The sequence below is a fragment of the Cupressus sempervirens genome, chromosome 8 (assembly GCF_028749045.1).
Source record: "Cupressus sempervirens isolate cs-2001-9-10 chromosome 8, ASM2874904v1, whole genome shotgun sequence".
NCBI lineage: Eukaryota > Viridiplantae > Streptophyta > Pinopsida > Cupressales > Cupressaceae > Cupressus > Cupressus sempervirens.
In genome coordinates, this window is record NC_143125.1 from 439071792 (window position 1) to 439085091 (window position 13300).

The 13300-nt window shown below is 33.3% G+C and overlaps 1 protein-coding gene across 1 annotated transcript in view; it reads left to right on the top strand.

Moving 5' to 3' along the window:
- The window catches only part of LOC149543102 (uncharacterized), a 195210-nt gene that overhangs the window by 70682 nt on the left and 111228 nt on the right, over positions 1 to 13300 (top strand). The window contains exons 6-9 of the mRNA XM_089798010.1: positions 7554 to 7650; positions 7778 to 7869; positions 8001 to 8070; positions 8943 to 9033. Coding sequence (XP_089654136.1) covers positions 7554 to 7650; positions 7778 to 7869; positions 8001 to 8070; positions 8943 to 9033 — 350 coding nt within the window. The remainder of the gene's footprint in view (positions 1 to 7553; positions 7651 to 7777; positions 7870 to 8000; positions 8071 to 8942; positions 9034 to 13300) is intronic.

Here is a 13300-nt window from a genome sequence, read left to right on the forward strand (position 1 = left end):
AAATGAAAACTGAAATTGAAACAGAGTAAAATGTCAGGCCTCTACAAATTGCAGTTAAGAATTGTGTGCACCTCCGTGATCAACTTGTCTAAGTAATACACTCTTTTATTACAGAGATGAACGCACTTGAAGCTTACATGCTTATTTGCATACTTAAAATGAATCTCTCTCTCTCTCTCTCTCTCTCTCCCTCCCTCCCTTCCTCCCTCCCTCTATATATATGTGTATATGTATATATGTACCTAACTCTTGCCATAAACTTGTTGGGTAAAACAAATTAAGATGGGACATGCCACCTTGAGCACACCAACACGCTACTAGGTGGAGTGCCAAGTGATATGACGGGCATGCTAGGCAAGACTGCTGGGACCAAAATCATCCACACACTTCACAAAGGATTGACCAAAAGCATAAGCTCCATGCAACCACCAAGACGATCCACACAACCACCGACACATGAAATTATAAAACAATTAATGCTCAAGCAATGCTCATGAACATATGTGAAGCACATGTTATTAGTGAGAAGGATAATTAATGCATAGCTAATCAATACACCTCAATTTGCTGAAAACCAAGCGGACTACAACCATCAATGCACCAATGAACCACCAGAGGTTGGCATAAGGATGTTGACTTTAATGACAACCATGTTGATATCAATAACCAAATGATAACCATCAAACTCACATTCAAACCAGATTTGTTCCTCATCACAACTTTCATTGCCATCACACTTGATGGTGCTTCTCATTTTCCCTCTTCATCATCCCTTTACCATCTCGTCGCGGTGAGACCCTTAGATTCTAGGCTTTACTTTTGACTTCTAAATGGGCAAACTAACTCAAACTCGTTTTTGAGATTTGGAGATTTGAAATTGTTACCACTACTCCCATTGCAAAAGAGGGGGTCACCATTTGCAATGGGGTGATGGTGTGAGAACCTTATAACAAGTACCTGCTCTGTTTCTTTGAGCTATTCAAATGTAGGATTGTGCTATGCTTGATAGATATAGAACTCTCATTGGAAATTCCTTAGAACATGATAGCCTAGACAAACACTCATTTGGTCATGCCTTAGTTATTTCTGCCAATTGCAAGACTCGATATTAATCAATACCTTCCAGATCTGTTAATATATTTATTGAATTATTTGTTAATCATGGAGCAATTGTTTCGAGCAGTGGCATCAATTTAGATGTGTAAAGATAAGGCCTCCCTAAAGATGAGCATGGGTTTGCAATATTCTCCTACTTTTACTAGGTGACAATAAAGTAACTAATGTGATTGATTATATTTTTTGTTTCTTTAGTATGATAGTCATTTCACACCAAATAGTGTCTAATATGAATGTTGGCTGTATAAACTTCTCCATAATGTATGTTGTGCTCAATACTTGCTCAATGATACTTCCATATATGTCGCTCATCAATAAAGAAATTTATGATTCGATCTTTTATGTGGCTTCCATGAATGATCAGATAATCCTTTCAGACCTTGTATTTTATAAAGTTTGCAATCTTCGAATGAGTTGTCACGATTTCCTTGGACATTCAAATGTTATTGTAATCTTCAGTTGTTAATCGATACGCATTGACAAGTAATGCGGAATAACTTAATTTTCAGTCACAAAATAGAAAATCTTCAAATATTCTGGTTATTGCAAACTTTTCTTCAATTGAAGACTACTTGGCAGACTTGGGTGGCTGTCAACCATCAAAACTGCAAATGATGTGCCAAACCCAAACTTGGATATGAATTTAAGATACAAATTCAACCATGCTAAAGTTTTCCCGAAAGACCTGAATATAAACGAGATTCCTCTCTTCCAATCGATGCAAATCGGCCCTTACACAATTAAAATAAACGGCCCAAGGGATGGCACCAAAATTAAATAGTCCTTAAGTCCTTAAGGAACAGGGCCAAAAAAGGGACATGATAGCAAAAACTTTTGAAGAGGCATCACTGAGAGCAATCATGGATTCATGGCTCAAAACAGGAGTGTGTATCAATCTTATGGATTTTAGGATTACAAAAGTAGGCTGTTGGTTGATGTCATTGTAGTGTCCGCTAAATGATTGATATCTTTGAAGGCTGTTGATTTTGAGGGGCAAAATAAAGGATACAAACTTGATTGCTAAGGTCCTAATGGAATTCATCAAGGTGTTGAGTCTTGGTTTAGTACTATGACAACTTGTCGATGGAAAAGATCAAGTGGATCTAAGGAATCTACACAAAGGCAGAGTATTATTCAAATGTTCGTAAGAAATCAGTATGTGCCACAAGCTATTATTAGGTCCTCCAAAATGGAGTTTTTAAGGGACAATTTATTTTTTATTATGTTCAATTTTTTTGATATGTCATATATTTTCAATTCTTATACGTACACACATACATACATATGTACCTACACACGCACGCACGTACATACATACATACATACAAACTCTTTTTATATCATCTAAGATTGTAGAAGCTTGATTTACATGCTGTCATCATCTTGAGTTTATACGTGAAGGTGTGATAGCCATTTTGTGCCATGTCAACACTCTTTGAAATGTTTCGAGGCAATCAATAACAAAGACTGATCAAAGTGTTGATTGTAGATGATTAGTGGTTGATTTCTCTGGAATGTCGAGTTTCAGTGTGCCCATCATGTGTATGATTTGGTATGATAATATGGGTCAATCATTTCAGAATGAAACTTATGATTGCTTAGACTCCATGGTTGAAAAATAAGGACAATGATAGAAGCGAAGGAGTATTAATCCTATAGAAGCATTTCTCAAAAGAGTGCAAAAAACAATTTTAAATTATAGAATGTGTACCTATACGAGGGGGAGACTTCTGGATTGCAAGCCCAAACTTGAATAGGTAAATTGGAGAATTTGTTTCAAAGGGAGCTAACAGTCCAGTTCTCTTGAACTATTTGAGAAAACGTTGATGTCACTCAATTTTTTGTTGCGTCAAGTACTTCGACAAAAACTAGAATATTGTATAGTACTCGTGGATTTATAAACCATATATGGAGCCTCTACTGTTGGGTTCTAAAGTCAAATATGCTTAGGATAGAGATGTAAGGATTATTATTTAAAGAAATTTCTCAGGATCTTACTGCTGCTAGAAATTGCTACTGGCCTTTTCAAGCCAAGTAAAGTCAAGTTTGTTCATTATTTAAAATTATACACTTTTAACACTTTTAAAAGAATTAAAGTGTTTTTTGAGGCTGATTTCAAATTTGTACATAATATAATACCATTTGACTACTTGGAGATATATGTCAATTGCAATTTGCTGCACGCATCTTGGAAAAGCTGCACTACAAAACTTATAATCAGGATCAATCTTATCGGCATAATAATTATTATGATTAGTGTCGAATCGGATGAGAAATTGGAGTAGAACTATCCAATAGGAGATGTATGTTGATTGCAAATTTCTAGATACATTTTGGAATGCCTTCAATACATAACTTATAATCAGGACAAATGTTATTGGGATGAATATTACAGTTAGTTACAGGTGGGATGATATATTGGAGTAGAATAATTTAATAGGTCAAGCCAATATATTAAGCTTTTCATAATGCCTTTGGGGCCTGGAGAATTCAGTAATGAGCAAATCTTCATATACTTCAAAATATGTCTTGACATATTTTTTGGCAACGGATTCTTCCTGAATAATTAATTTTGCCTAACTAAAACAATCAAAATAAACCTTTTAAATTTTTTGCATGCCTTTATTTGTTGCTGTTTTCCAAAACAGATTATATCTTATCTCTTGGCAATGTAGCTAACTGAACTAGAATACATATTCTTTTATGCTTTATTTGCATGGATGTTATGTCTTTGTCATGTCCCCTATTTTCCTCCAATTAAATTTAATAATAAACAGTAATAAATAAATAATAATATAATTTATACTTATATACTAACTAATATAATTGTATTATATAAATAACATATACCCAATCTCAAACATCAGATTAGATAAATAATCATACATTGATGGATACAATATTTAAATAATATATAAATAGTAAAATATAATAAATTTTACTGCAATAATATTATTATTAGTAAATAATAATATTTGAAGTCTTAATTAATAGAAAAGATATATTTTGTGACCTAGTATTAATATACTAATAATATGTTGGTAAGATAATCTTAGCATATGACAATGATAATAACATATTCATTATATAAACTATCTATGAACGAATGCATCATAATAATAATAATTTACAATGCAAATTATTGGATATCAGATTCTATCTGATTCACTAATCAAAGGAACGAATGAATCCAACATGCAACTGCATGCGAGTGTAAAGGAACTTACTGTTCAATGGAGATTATATTAGACCATCGGATGATAGGGCGTGGACATCGAATCATTCCTTTACAATCATTGGAAAAATGGGTAACCCTGTCTTTTTCTTGGTCAACGCAGGCATATAGATAGAAAATTATTATGAGCTGCCGAGAGGATCGACCAAAATTACTTTGCAAAGCGATAATCATCATACTAAATCTGATTAACGTTAAAAGAGGCAACATCTAAACAAAAGCATTGATACATTGAAGATGCGACTCTTCAACATGCAAGAGTATATAAGGAATAACCGATCAGCACCTTTAGAAGGAAGAGGGGAAGAAGGCAGGCAAGATGGGGCAACAAGGAAATATATAACTGTACAATACACAATCGAACAATATTATGAGGGGATCATATATACTGTGAACAAGGATCAATGCAATTATCCAGTGATAAATACGATTGAGGTAATATGCAGAGTCAACAAATTTATAAAAGTGGTCACGTCAAACATAAGCAATAAGATTCCAGAATTGAGAACATTATATCTGACAATCACCTAACTGGAGAAAAGGTAGTCGAATCATCATCCAGAATACACAGTCAGTACTTTTACCCATATTCAAACAGCAGCGAATGATTATGTACCTTATTGTCCAAGCCAATTGCAGATATCTACCTAGAGATGACACCACAAAATATCTATGCAAATAGGAGTCATGAAGGAGCATAAGGACATTTGTGAAGAAAGGGATGGGACACATACCTGTACATATACTAAAGGAAGATATAAAAAACCGAGTATACTCTGAGAAACAAAGAATAATTTTTTGTCTAATTTTCTTACATCTAGTTATGATCAGACCGAGAAGTTAATGAAGTACTATAAATTCAATGTATAATCATCAAGCACAGGACACTTAACAGAATCAACATTTGATACTACTAAGCACTTACTCCATATGAGAATCCCTAGTTTGGTACAGCCAAATAACAATTGAGATGACCAATTGCCAGATATATTGATACAATCAGTAGCAACATCAGGATCTCTTATACAGTCAACAATGTCATGATACTAAAGGAGATTATGTTGGAATTGGAAGATCAACAAAGTCAAACATTACATAAGTGCAACTTCCCTATAGTTCTGTTGAAGATTCATATCCATTGTTACAAAGATAACACTGAAACCATTATAAATTCTTGCTTCAGCACATTCTTAGGAACCACAAGATCTTCAGAGATATAAGGCCCATTGGCAACCTCATTGTCTTTTCACAAGAAAAAAATGGGATTAACAATTATAACAATATCAATAAATAACTGATACATAAAAGGTCATATCATTGCAATGGGTATCGTTTTTCATATCAACACATCAGCCAAGGTTATTAACTACATGTTCAAACATCACTCTTATATCAGTTGCATATTTGAGCATTGTCTAATATACCAAGAATTTCCACATGGGGGACATTACAGTCTTGTATCATTTCTTTTCATGGATTTGATCTCCAATAACATTTAGTAATTTCTGCATGAATATTTTCACTAGAACCTTTTGCTCTTTTCTGCTTGGATGCCACTGGAAACTAGTTCTCAGATTTTACTCTTATTTATGCAGTTGTGAGATGTACTTGTCATATTACAGGTGCTCATAAGAATCTTATTGTAATGGCACTATAAAAGATGTAAACAAAAGTGTTACCTGGGTTTGTGCACCTGGGGAAAACCCTGGTACACTGGGTGTGCGTACATCCTGGGTGCAGGTATGTCGCGCACCTGCACTCTGCCACCACCACTAAAGCAACGCCGCGCCCTTTGGTAAACCCAGCAGTGCAGGGGTGCATCTCGGGTGTGCCTTAGGTGCTTCCAAGGGACACGTAGGGTGCGTTTGGCACCCATGTTGAAAAGTCAAAATTTTAAAGTGTTTTTAACATTATCTTATCCATGAGGAGTCTAATAGTTCTAGTGATGAGGACTTCAGTTTGGGGGATGATTAGAGAGCTCCCACACTTACATGCTCATTATTGACATTTTGTAGATTGTAGTATCCTACTCATTTTGAAATGGCCATGGTACGTTGTTTCATTTCACTATTTCATGTTACACTGCTCATTGTAATCATGAGTATCTTGATCTTTATGATATATCATATATATAATTTGAACAATGAATTTTGAATCTTATATCTTTGTCATTTGATAGTCAATGGTTGACTTACATGGTACTATGTATGATTTATATTTTTTTATTTATCATTATCTTTATGTTAAAAAATATAATGTTATTTATGTTACAACTTACTATCAGTATGTTACTAAGTTCAATGGTCATTGGTTATGAAGTTTGAAGTTTGAGTTTGAGTTTGAACTTATGGTTCATGAATCGCATTTCAATTTTCTATATTCATTGTTCAACTATATTCGGTATGTTATATTGAAGTATCATTTCATAATTAGCATTTCAAGTCATATATGTAGACTATGCAACTTCCCCAGCTGCCGCACCCCTGGCCCTTTTTTTCCCCGCACCGAAACTTGTCTTGATGTCCCCCCGCACCGCCACACCCCCTCGTTGGTGCAACACTGGTAAACAGTTTAATGGAAGCAACTCACCTGTAATAAATAGAGTATGTGGTTGAGTGTTGTTGGCTTGCAATGTTGGAATTAAAGTTTTGACGAAATGGATAGATAATGGATTTTGAATCAACTGCTAAGGTGTTTAAATTTCTTGGAATTGTTGAAGCCTAAGCATGTTGGTAAAGACTTGGGAATTGCAAGTAAATGCATTAATGATGTGAATCCCTTTTTTCACTGACCTAATAGGTAATCAAGGGGAACATGTCAGTCTAGAGTTTTAATTGTATGTTACAGCAAGAAAAATGGCAGCTCGTGAAACGTGATTATAGTGTTTATCTTGAGAAGAAAAGTTAGGAGATCCATTAAGATGGAATAGAGAACTTGTAGGGACTGATGCTTATGATGAAATGACGTGACTTTTTTTTCTACAAAATAGTTGTCAATTAAATAATTGGGAAAAAAAAAGAGTGTGATTTCAAAATATCAAAGGCCAAGTAGATGTACATTACTAAACAATGACTTTTTTTTTCTACAAAATGGTTGTCAATTAAATAATTGGGAAAATAATGAGTGTGATTTTGAAATATCAAAGACTAACTAGACCTACATTACTAAACAATTAGTTTCTTACATTTATTGGTGCATGCAGGAGAAGATGCAAAGGCTGGAAGGAAAAAAGATACATCTCTTTCTGAAAATGCAGATGTGGATTGCAACTTACTTAGTTGGGATATTAGCAGGGGATTGTATGTGTGAAACTAGAGCAACCATTTCTGTATTTTGTGGACATTATTATTCTTGGGATGATATTTGAGATAAGCCATGCAACTCCAATGTTGAATGTGATTTCATGTAACATGTTAAATATGACAGGGAGAAAAAGAAAATATCATGTGTGAACGAGTATAATGACATCTTTTTTCCAGATGATTTTGTATATATTACAAAGTCTTTAATCACTGCAGGTGAACAAACCTCATTCCTTCATGTATTTCATTTGTAGTCCTCGAACATTCTCTTTTTGTGGCAGATATTTTACTCAGCTGCTCATTTTTGCAGCTTTTATATTGATATATTTGTAAACCTTGTATTTCAGATGCTCATGTCGAGCAGACCTTAAGCAGAATAGGAGATATGCATTGCTCCTGCTCTGGTAACTGTCTACTGTAAGTTTCGTTTCTTTGATTTGTTGTCAATTTGTTTAGATTCGATATACCTCAATAGTACTTTGAGAAAACTCTGTAGATGACAAGTGAGTTCAATTTGAAAGTAGTTTTAATTGTCATAAATATTAATGTCTAATCGGATTTTTTCAAGTTAAGTATTTCTATTGAGTATCATATATGTAAACTGAGCCTTTAGATGAACGGAAATCAAACAGTAAAATTGTGGACTGCCTAGATGGCACGATTATTTAAAAGTGGGTATGTTCATTGAATCATTTGACTAAGCTACTGTATTTTATGTTATTAAACTTTTGTTGGTAACTTGGATGAAGTAACTGATCTTAATTTCCTTCTCTGAGATATATTCTTTGGCCCTTTTACACAAGTATGAGAAAACATTGTGTATGTAATTCTGAAATTTTAAACTTGCTTACTTAAAATGCAATTCTTTTGATATACATGGTAAGCAAACTTTTTGTTTAAATAGATGTATTTTTTTCTAGGCTTGCAAGGATGCTTCTTTGTAAGTACAATTGTCATATATTTGATGGATCCATATTTTTGGCTTGATTGCAATTGTGAGAAACGTGATTCGTTAACCTTGTAATGCTTTGTAAGGTGTATTAGAAATATTTCCTTTTGAATAAACCTTCAAGATACATCTTCTATGTTTGTAACTTTATTTGGCATAACCATTGGCTTGAAAATTTCTATTTTTGTTGTTTAATGATACAAACATGCATGTGTTATCTGTTTTAATTTTTGTATTTGAGTGTACACGGAACCAAAGGTTTCATGAGTTTTGGATTGTTGGTTTTGTTATGTTCAGTTGTTTTATTATTTCTCTCTAATCTATTATTCTCTTGTTTTAGGTCAACAATGCCTTGTAAATGTACTGATGGTACAAGAGGTGAATATGGTTATGACAGGGATGGTCTTCTTATTCCACGGTTGGCTACTAATGTATGTATAATGGGACACATGTTTTCTTGTCTTTAGCTTGTTAATAAATGACACTGTTGCATGCATCTTGCTTTATGACATTTTCATAGATGATCACATTTTTTAAATGTTTGAAAAGCACTTGGATTAGGATTGATATATGTAGATAGACTAGTTCATTTTGCTTTCAAACTAGACTCATCAAGCTCCAGTTCATAAAATAAATCTGAAAAACAAAATGATTCAGAATCATACCATCTGCCTTTGACATTTCGTTAAAGGTTTTGTAGCCATTTGCAGGACATGTTACTGTAGGAGTCAAAGTTCTTGTCCTTGTTTTATAGAATTCATTTTGAGCAGGTTCAATGCCATCAGCAGTTGGACATGTGATCTGTAATGTGAGGAATAGTCTCAATTGCAGTCCCCATTTTCAGGATCTTGAGTTCAAATAGTCCGATTGCTTCCAATTCCCTTGCCTTCTTCAAGCTTTTAGTGTAAGGCGCATACTTGCAGGACATTGTTGATCATCCTATCCTGTTTTAGCAATTGTTTCTTTGATGATCTTTACATTGTGCTGTATGCTGTGCCACATTACCACTCATTAGCTATCAATTAGGCCAAGGGCAACCTGATGGACATCCTCTAAAGCGCAACAATTAATTGATAGTTCTTTGGTAGGACATCCAATGACTAATATATGGGTATAGGTACAGGGCCGTGTCTTACTTTCAGCCAACTTATCAGCACATAAATCTAATCAGTTCCAACTAAAAATCACCTTTTGTTAAAAACATATGGTTTAGCTAGGTTCATTCTAGCTAAGTTCAATGTAGGCCACTATTTTCGAACTAAACATGTGTACCAAGTGCATGTGTAGCACCACACTGTGTCTAATCAGAGTTGCCGGAAACTCCTCTGTCCCTACTTGGGTGTGTGTATCCTCGTATCCAATTTGGAAACGTATCCAATACTGTTCAGATACACGTCGAATATTGTACCCATGTCTGCCTAATAAACTTGATTTTCCAACCATACCAAATACTATGGGATTTGTTTTTTTTTAAAGGTTTGATTTAGATCTTCCCGTTAATGTTAAAAAAATATATATTAAAGCAATTTAAAAAAAAAATTAGTATTTAAAAAAACCTCCACTGGATGAGAAAGACAAATAAAATGTTTTTTCTATTTCAACAACCCGTTTTCGGGTTATCTTCTAATGCAACTCTACTGTGTTTACAAATTGTAAAGCGTTAAATTGACTTATAAATATTTATGTAGCATTTATGTGTCTATATTACTTTTGAAGTAATGAAAATCTCCTACAATAACTTAGAAACTATGTTAAATATATGTATATGTATTATTTATTAATGTTGTGTCCAGCCATATCCATATTGGGTGTCTAAATAAATGGCCACATCCGTACCCAATACCGTTTTCGTATCCGTGCAACTTCGTGTCTAATTTATCAAAATAATAAGATAATTGAAATTTTTATATGTTATAAACTTTCAACAAATCCTCATGTAAATAATATCTACGAAAAAAATTACCTATTTAGTAATCTATTATTGTAGTTTTTAAAAATATATATTTTAATAGTTAAATTATTGTTTATATTTTATATTTTATTTTCTTTAAATGTGTCATCAACACTAAAATATAATGTTGATTGTTTTTTCAATAAATTTATTGATTTTCTGGAAAAATAATAAAAAAATATGATGCAGTCGATAAAAGATTTATGTTATGATATTTGTTTTCACTTTTGAAAAATTAGCGAAGGCAAATGTTGACATCCCATTAAAATATTTGTGTTTCAATTCATTCACAGTTGAATAATTATTTAAAAATAATACTATCAAAATGACAATAAAATAAAACAACACAGTAAAGTTTTAAGTTAAAAATCCATGAAAATAATTGAAAGAGAATAAAATTTGCTATATACTATTATAAAGAATGATGTCTCATTTAACTTGATTTTTCAAGCTTATATCAGTAACTAAACTACAAAGCCTTTTCTATAATAAATATAATAATTGCTTAATTCTTTAAAAAAAAAATGCAAACATTGTAATGAGTCATGAACCCTTCTTTGAAATATCTCGAACGAATATTGACCCGATTTTGTTCTTAAGATAACATTCAGATCATAAACATATGAAATCGCATTATAAATAAACCAGTAATGTAAACGATAAGAAATATCCCCAATAGATATTTATCCAGCTTCTTCTTGAATATAATATTCAAACATATGAAATTTCGTTACAAACCAGTAGTATAAAAACCCAGTAAATTCTCATAAAACTCCCTAAAACATGTTATTGCATTATACAACAACAATACAATAACCAGCATTCAAAATCCAGTCTTAAACACAGTTTTACAGTCAGATTGGAACACTAAGAAAAGAACTTGTAAGCGCACACGAGACACTTGAAGTGACGTCTCCATGGACAATGGGTTTGCGTTCAGTGTCTGCTGGCACGAGGGGATACGTCCTCACACTAGCTGAAAAAACCTGTTCTTCAACGGGAGTTGAGATAGGAGTGAGCGATTGTTTTTTTAAAGATAACGGATTTCCACAATCCATGATATTATATTCATGGTTGTGGGTATGATTGCGTGTGAGTTTTTTAGCATCACGTTTTGGATCATACTTAGTGATTCATCATCAGGATGAGACAGCTAAGAATGTAAAGAGATGAATTTAAAATTATTATTTATTTACCAAACTAAATAATTATTATGCATTTCATACAATTGCTAATAGATTGTTTGATAGGCGAGCCTTCCTTGGTCTTTCCTGCATCTCATAATGGATGGTAGAATTACCGTGCTTAGGTGGAAATAGACTCCAAGAGGCTCTTTCATGAACAAAGCGCATTTTGGGAATCTTCTCATTGTGCCTACATTACTCCTCCTTTCACAAACTCCGTCTTCATTATAGTCTATAGATATTGAAAAAATACAAGTTACTTCACATATTATATTGTATTGATAAATTTACTGTATTTGATTTAATATTTTAAATATGCAAATGAATTTCCTTTGTTCAACCTCTATTATTTCCTATTCATTAGATTTCTTATTCGTGTTGAAGAGTGTGACATTTAAATGTCTTTATAAGATTTGTAGATATTATTAATTAGCAGAAACATGTATTAAGTTAGGGGTTCCCAGATTTAGAAGTAAAAGAAACATTAATTAAAAATAGAAATATTATCAACATTACAGGTGTTACTCTACTGATTTCCATTTTTCCCAAATATATATTTTCGATGAGTTTACAATTAATAGGCATCCCCATTTTAATAAAGGATAGGTAATATACCACTTGTGGAATATATTCCACTCTGAATTATTTATCACTGTCTCCAATCGAAAGAGCAAAGCTGCTGGTGAGTTTGAAATTGATTCAAGTCCTTTTCGATGATCCATTCCTTTCAGCGATGACATTTTTATACTAGCGTTTGTGACTATTTGCAAACGATGTGTCCCAAGGAGATAGTGGGCGATGTTTGGTTTGGTCCTGTTGTAGCGACTACTTAGATTGCCATGTTATCTTTGGCTTTATTACCTTCAGCCTAGTCGTCCTTTCCAATCATCTTGTCATTTGGCTTTAATTGACGTGCATGCAGAATATTTTAAGATTGTTGGATGCTTTGGTTATGGGTGTTAGTGATATCACTTAAGAAATAAAAAGCTTATAGTAATATTTATATATTAAGAACTTATTATTTGATATATTAAGAATAGAAATTAATTCAACCTAACAATTTTATTTAGGATAATTAATTATATATTTAAAATACTAAGATATATATATATATATATATATATATATATATATATATATATATATATATATACATACAGTTGATTGCTAATAAAAACCAATAAGCTAGATATTGTTATTAGAATTTAGTATACTATAATTGATAACCAGTGTAACCCGGGTGTGCGCACCCAGGTCAAAACCCTGGCGCACCTGGTGCGCATAAGCACCCAGTGCGGGTGCGTCATGCACCCAAGAACCCCCGCCGGGAGTTTTTCCACCGCCGCACCTCTGTCGCACCGGTCAAGCACCTGGGGGGACGCGGTGCTTGGGTGCTTCCCGGGTGCTCGAGTGCGCGGGTGCTTTCCGGGTGCTCGCGGGGTGCTTCTTGGGTGCTCACTTTGATATGGCTATGTGTTATTATTTCACTGTTTCATGCTATTCAGCTCATTGTCATCATAAGCATCTTAATGATATATGATATTCATAGAATCATATTTGAAC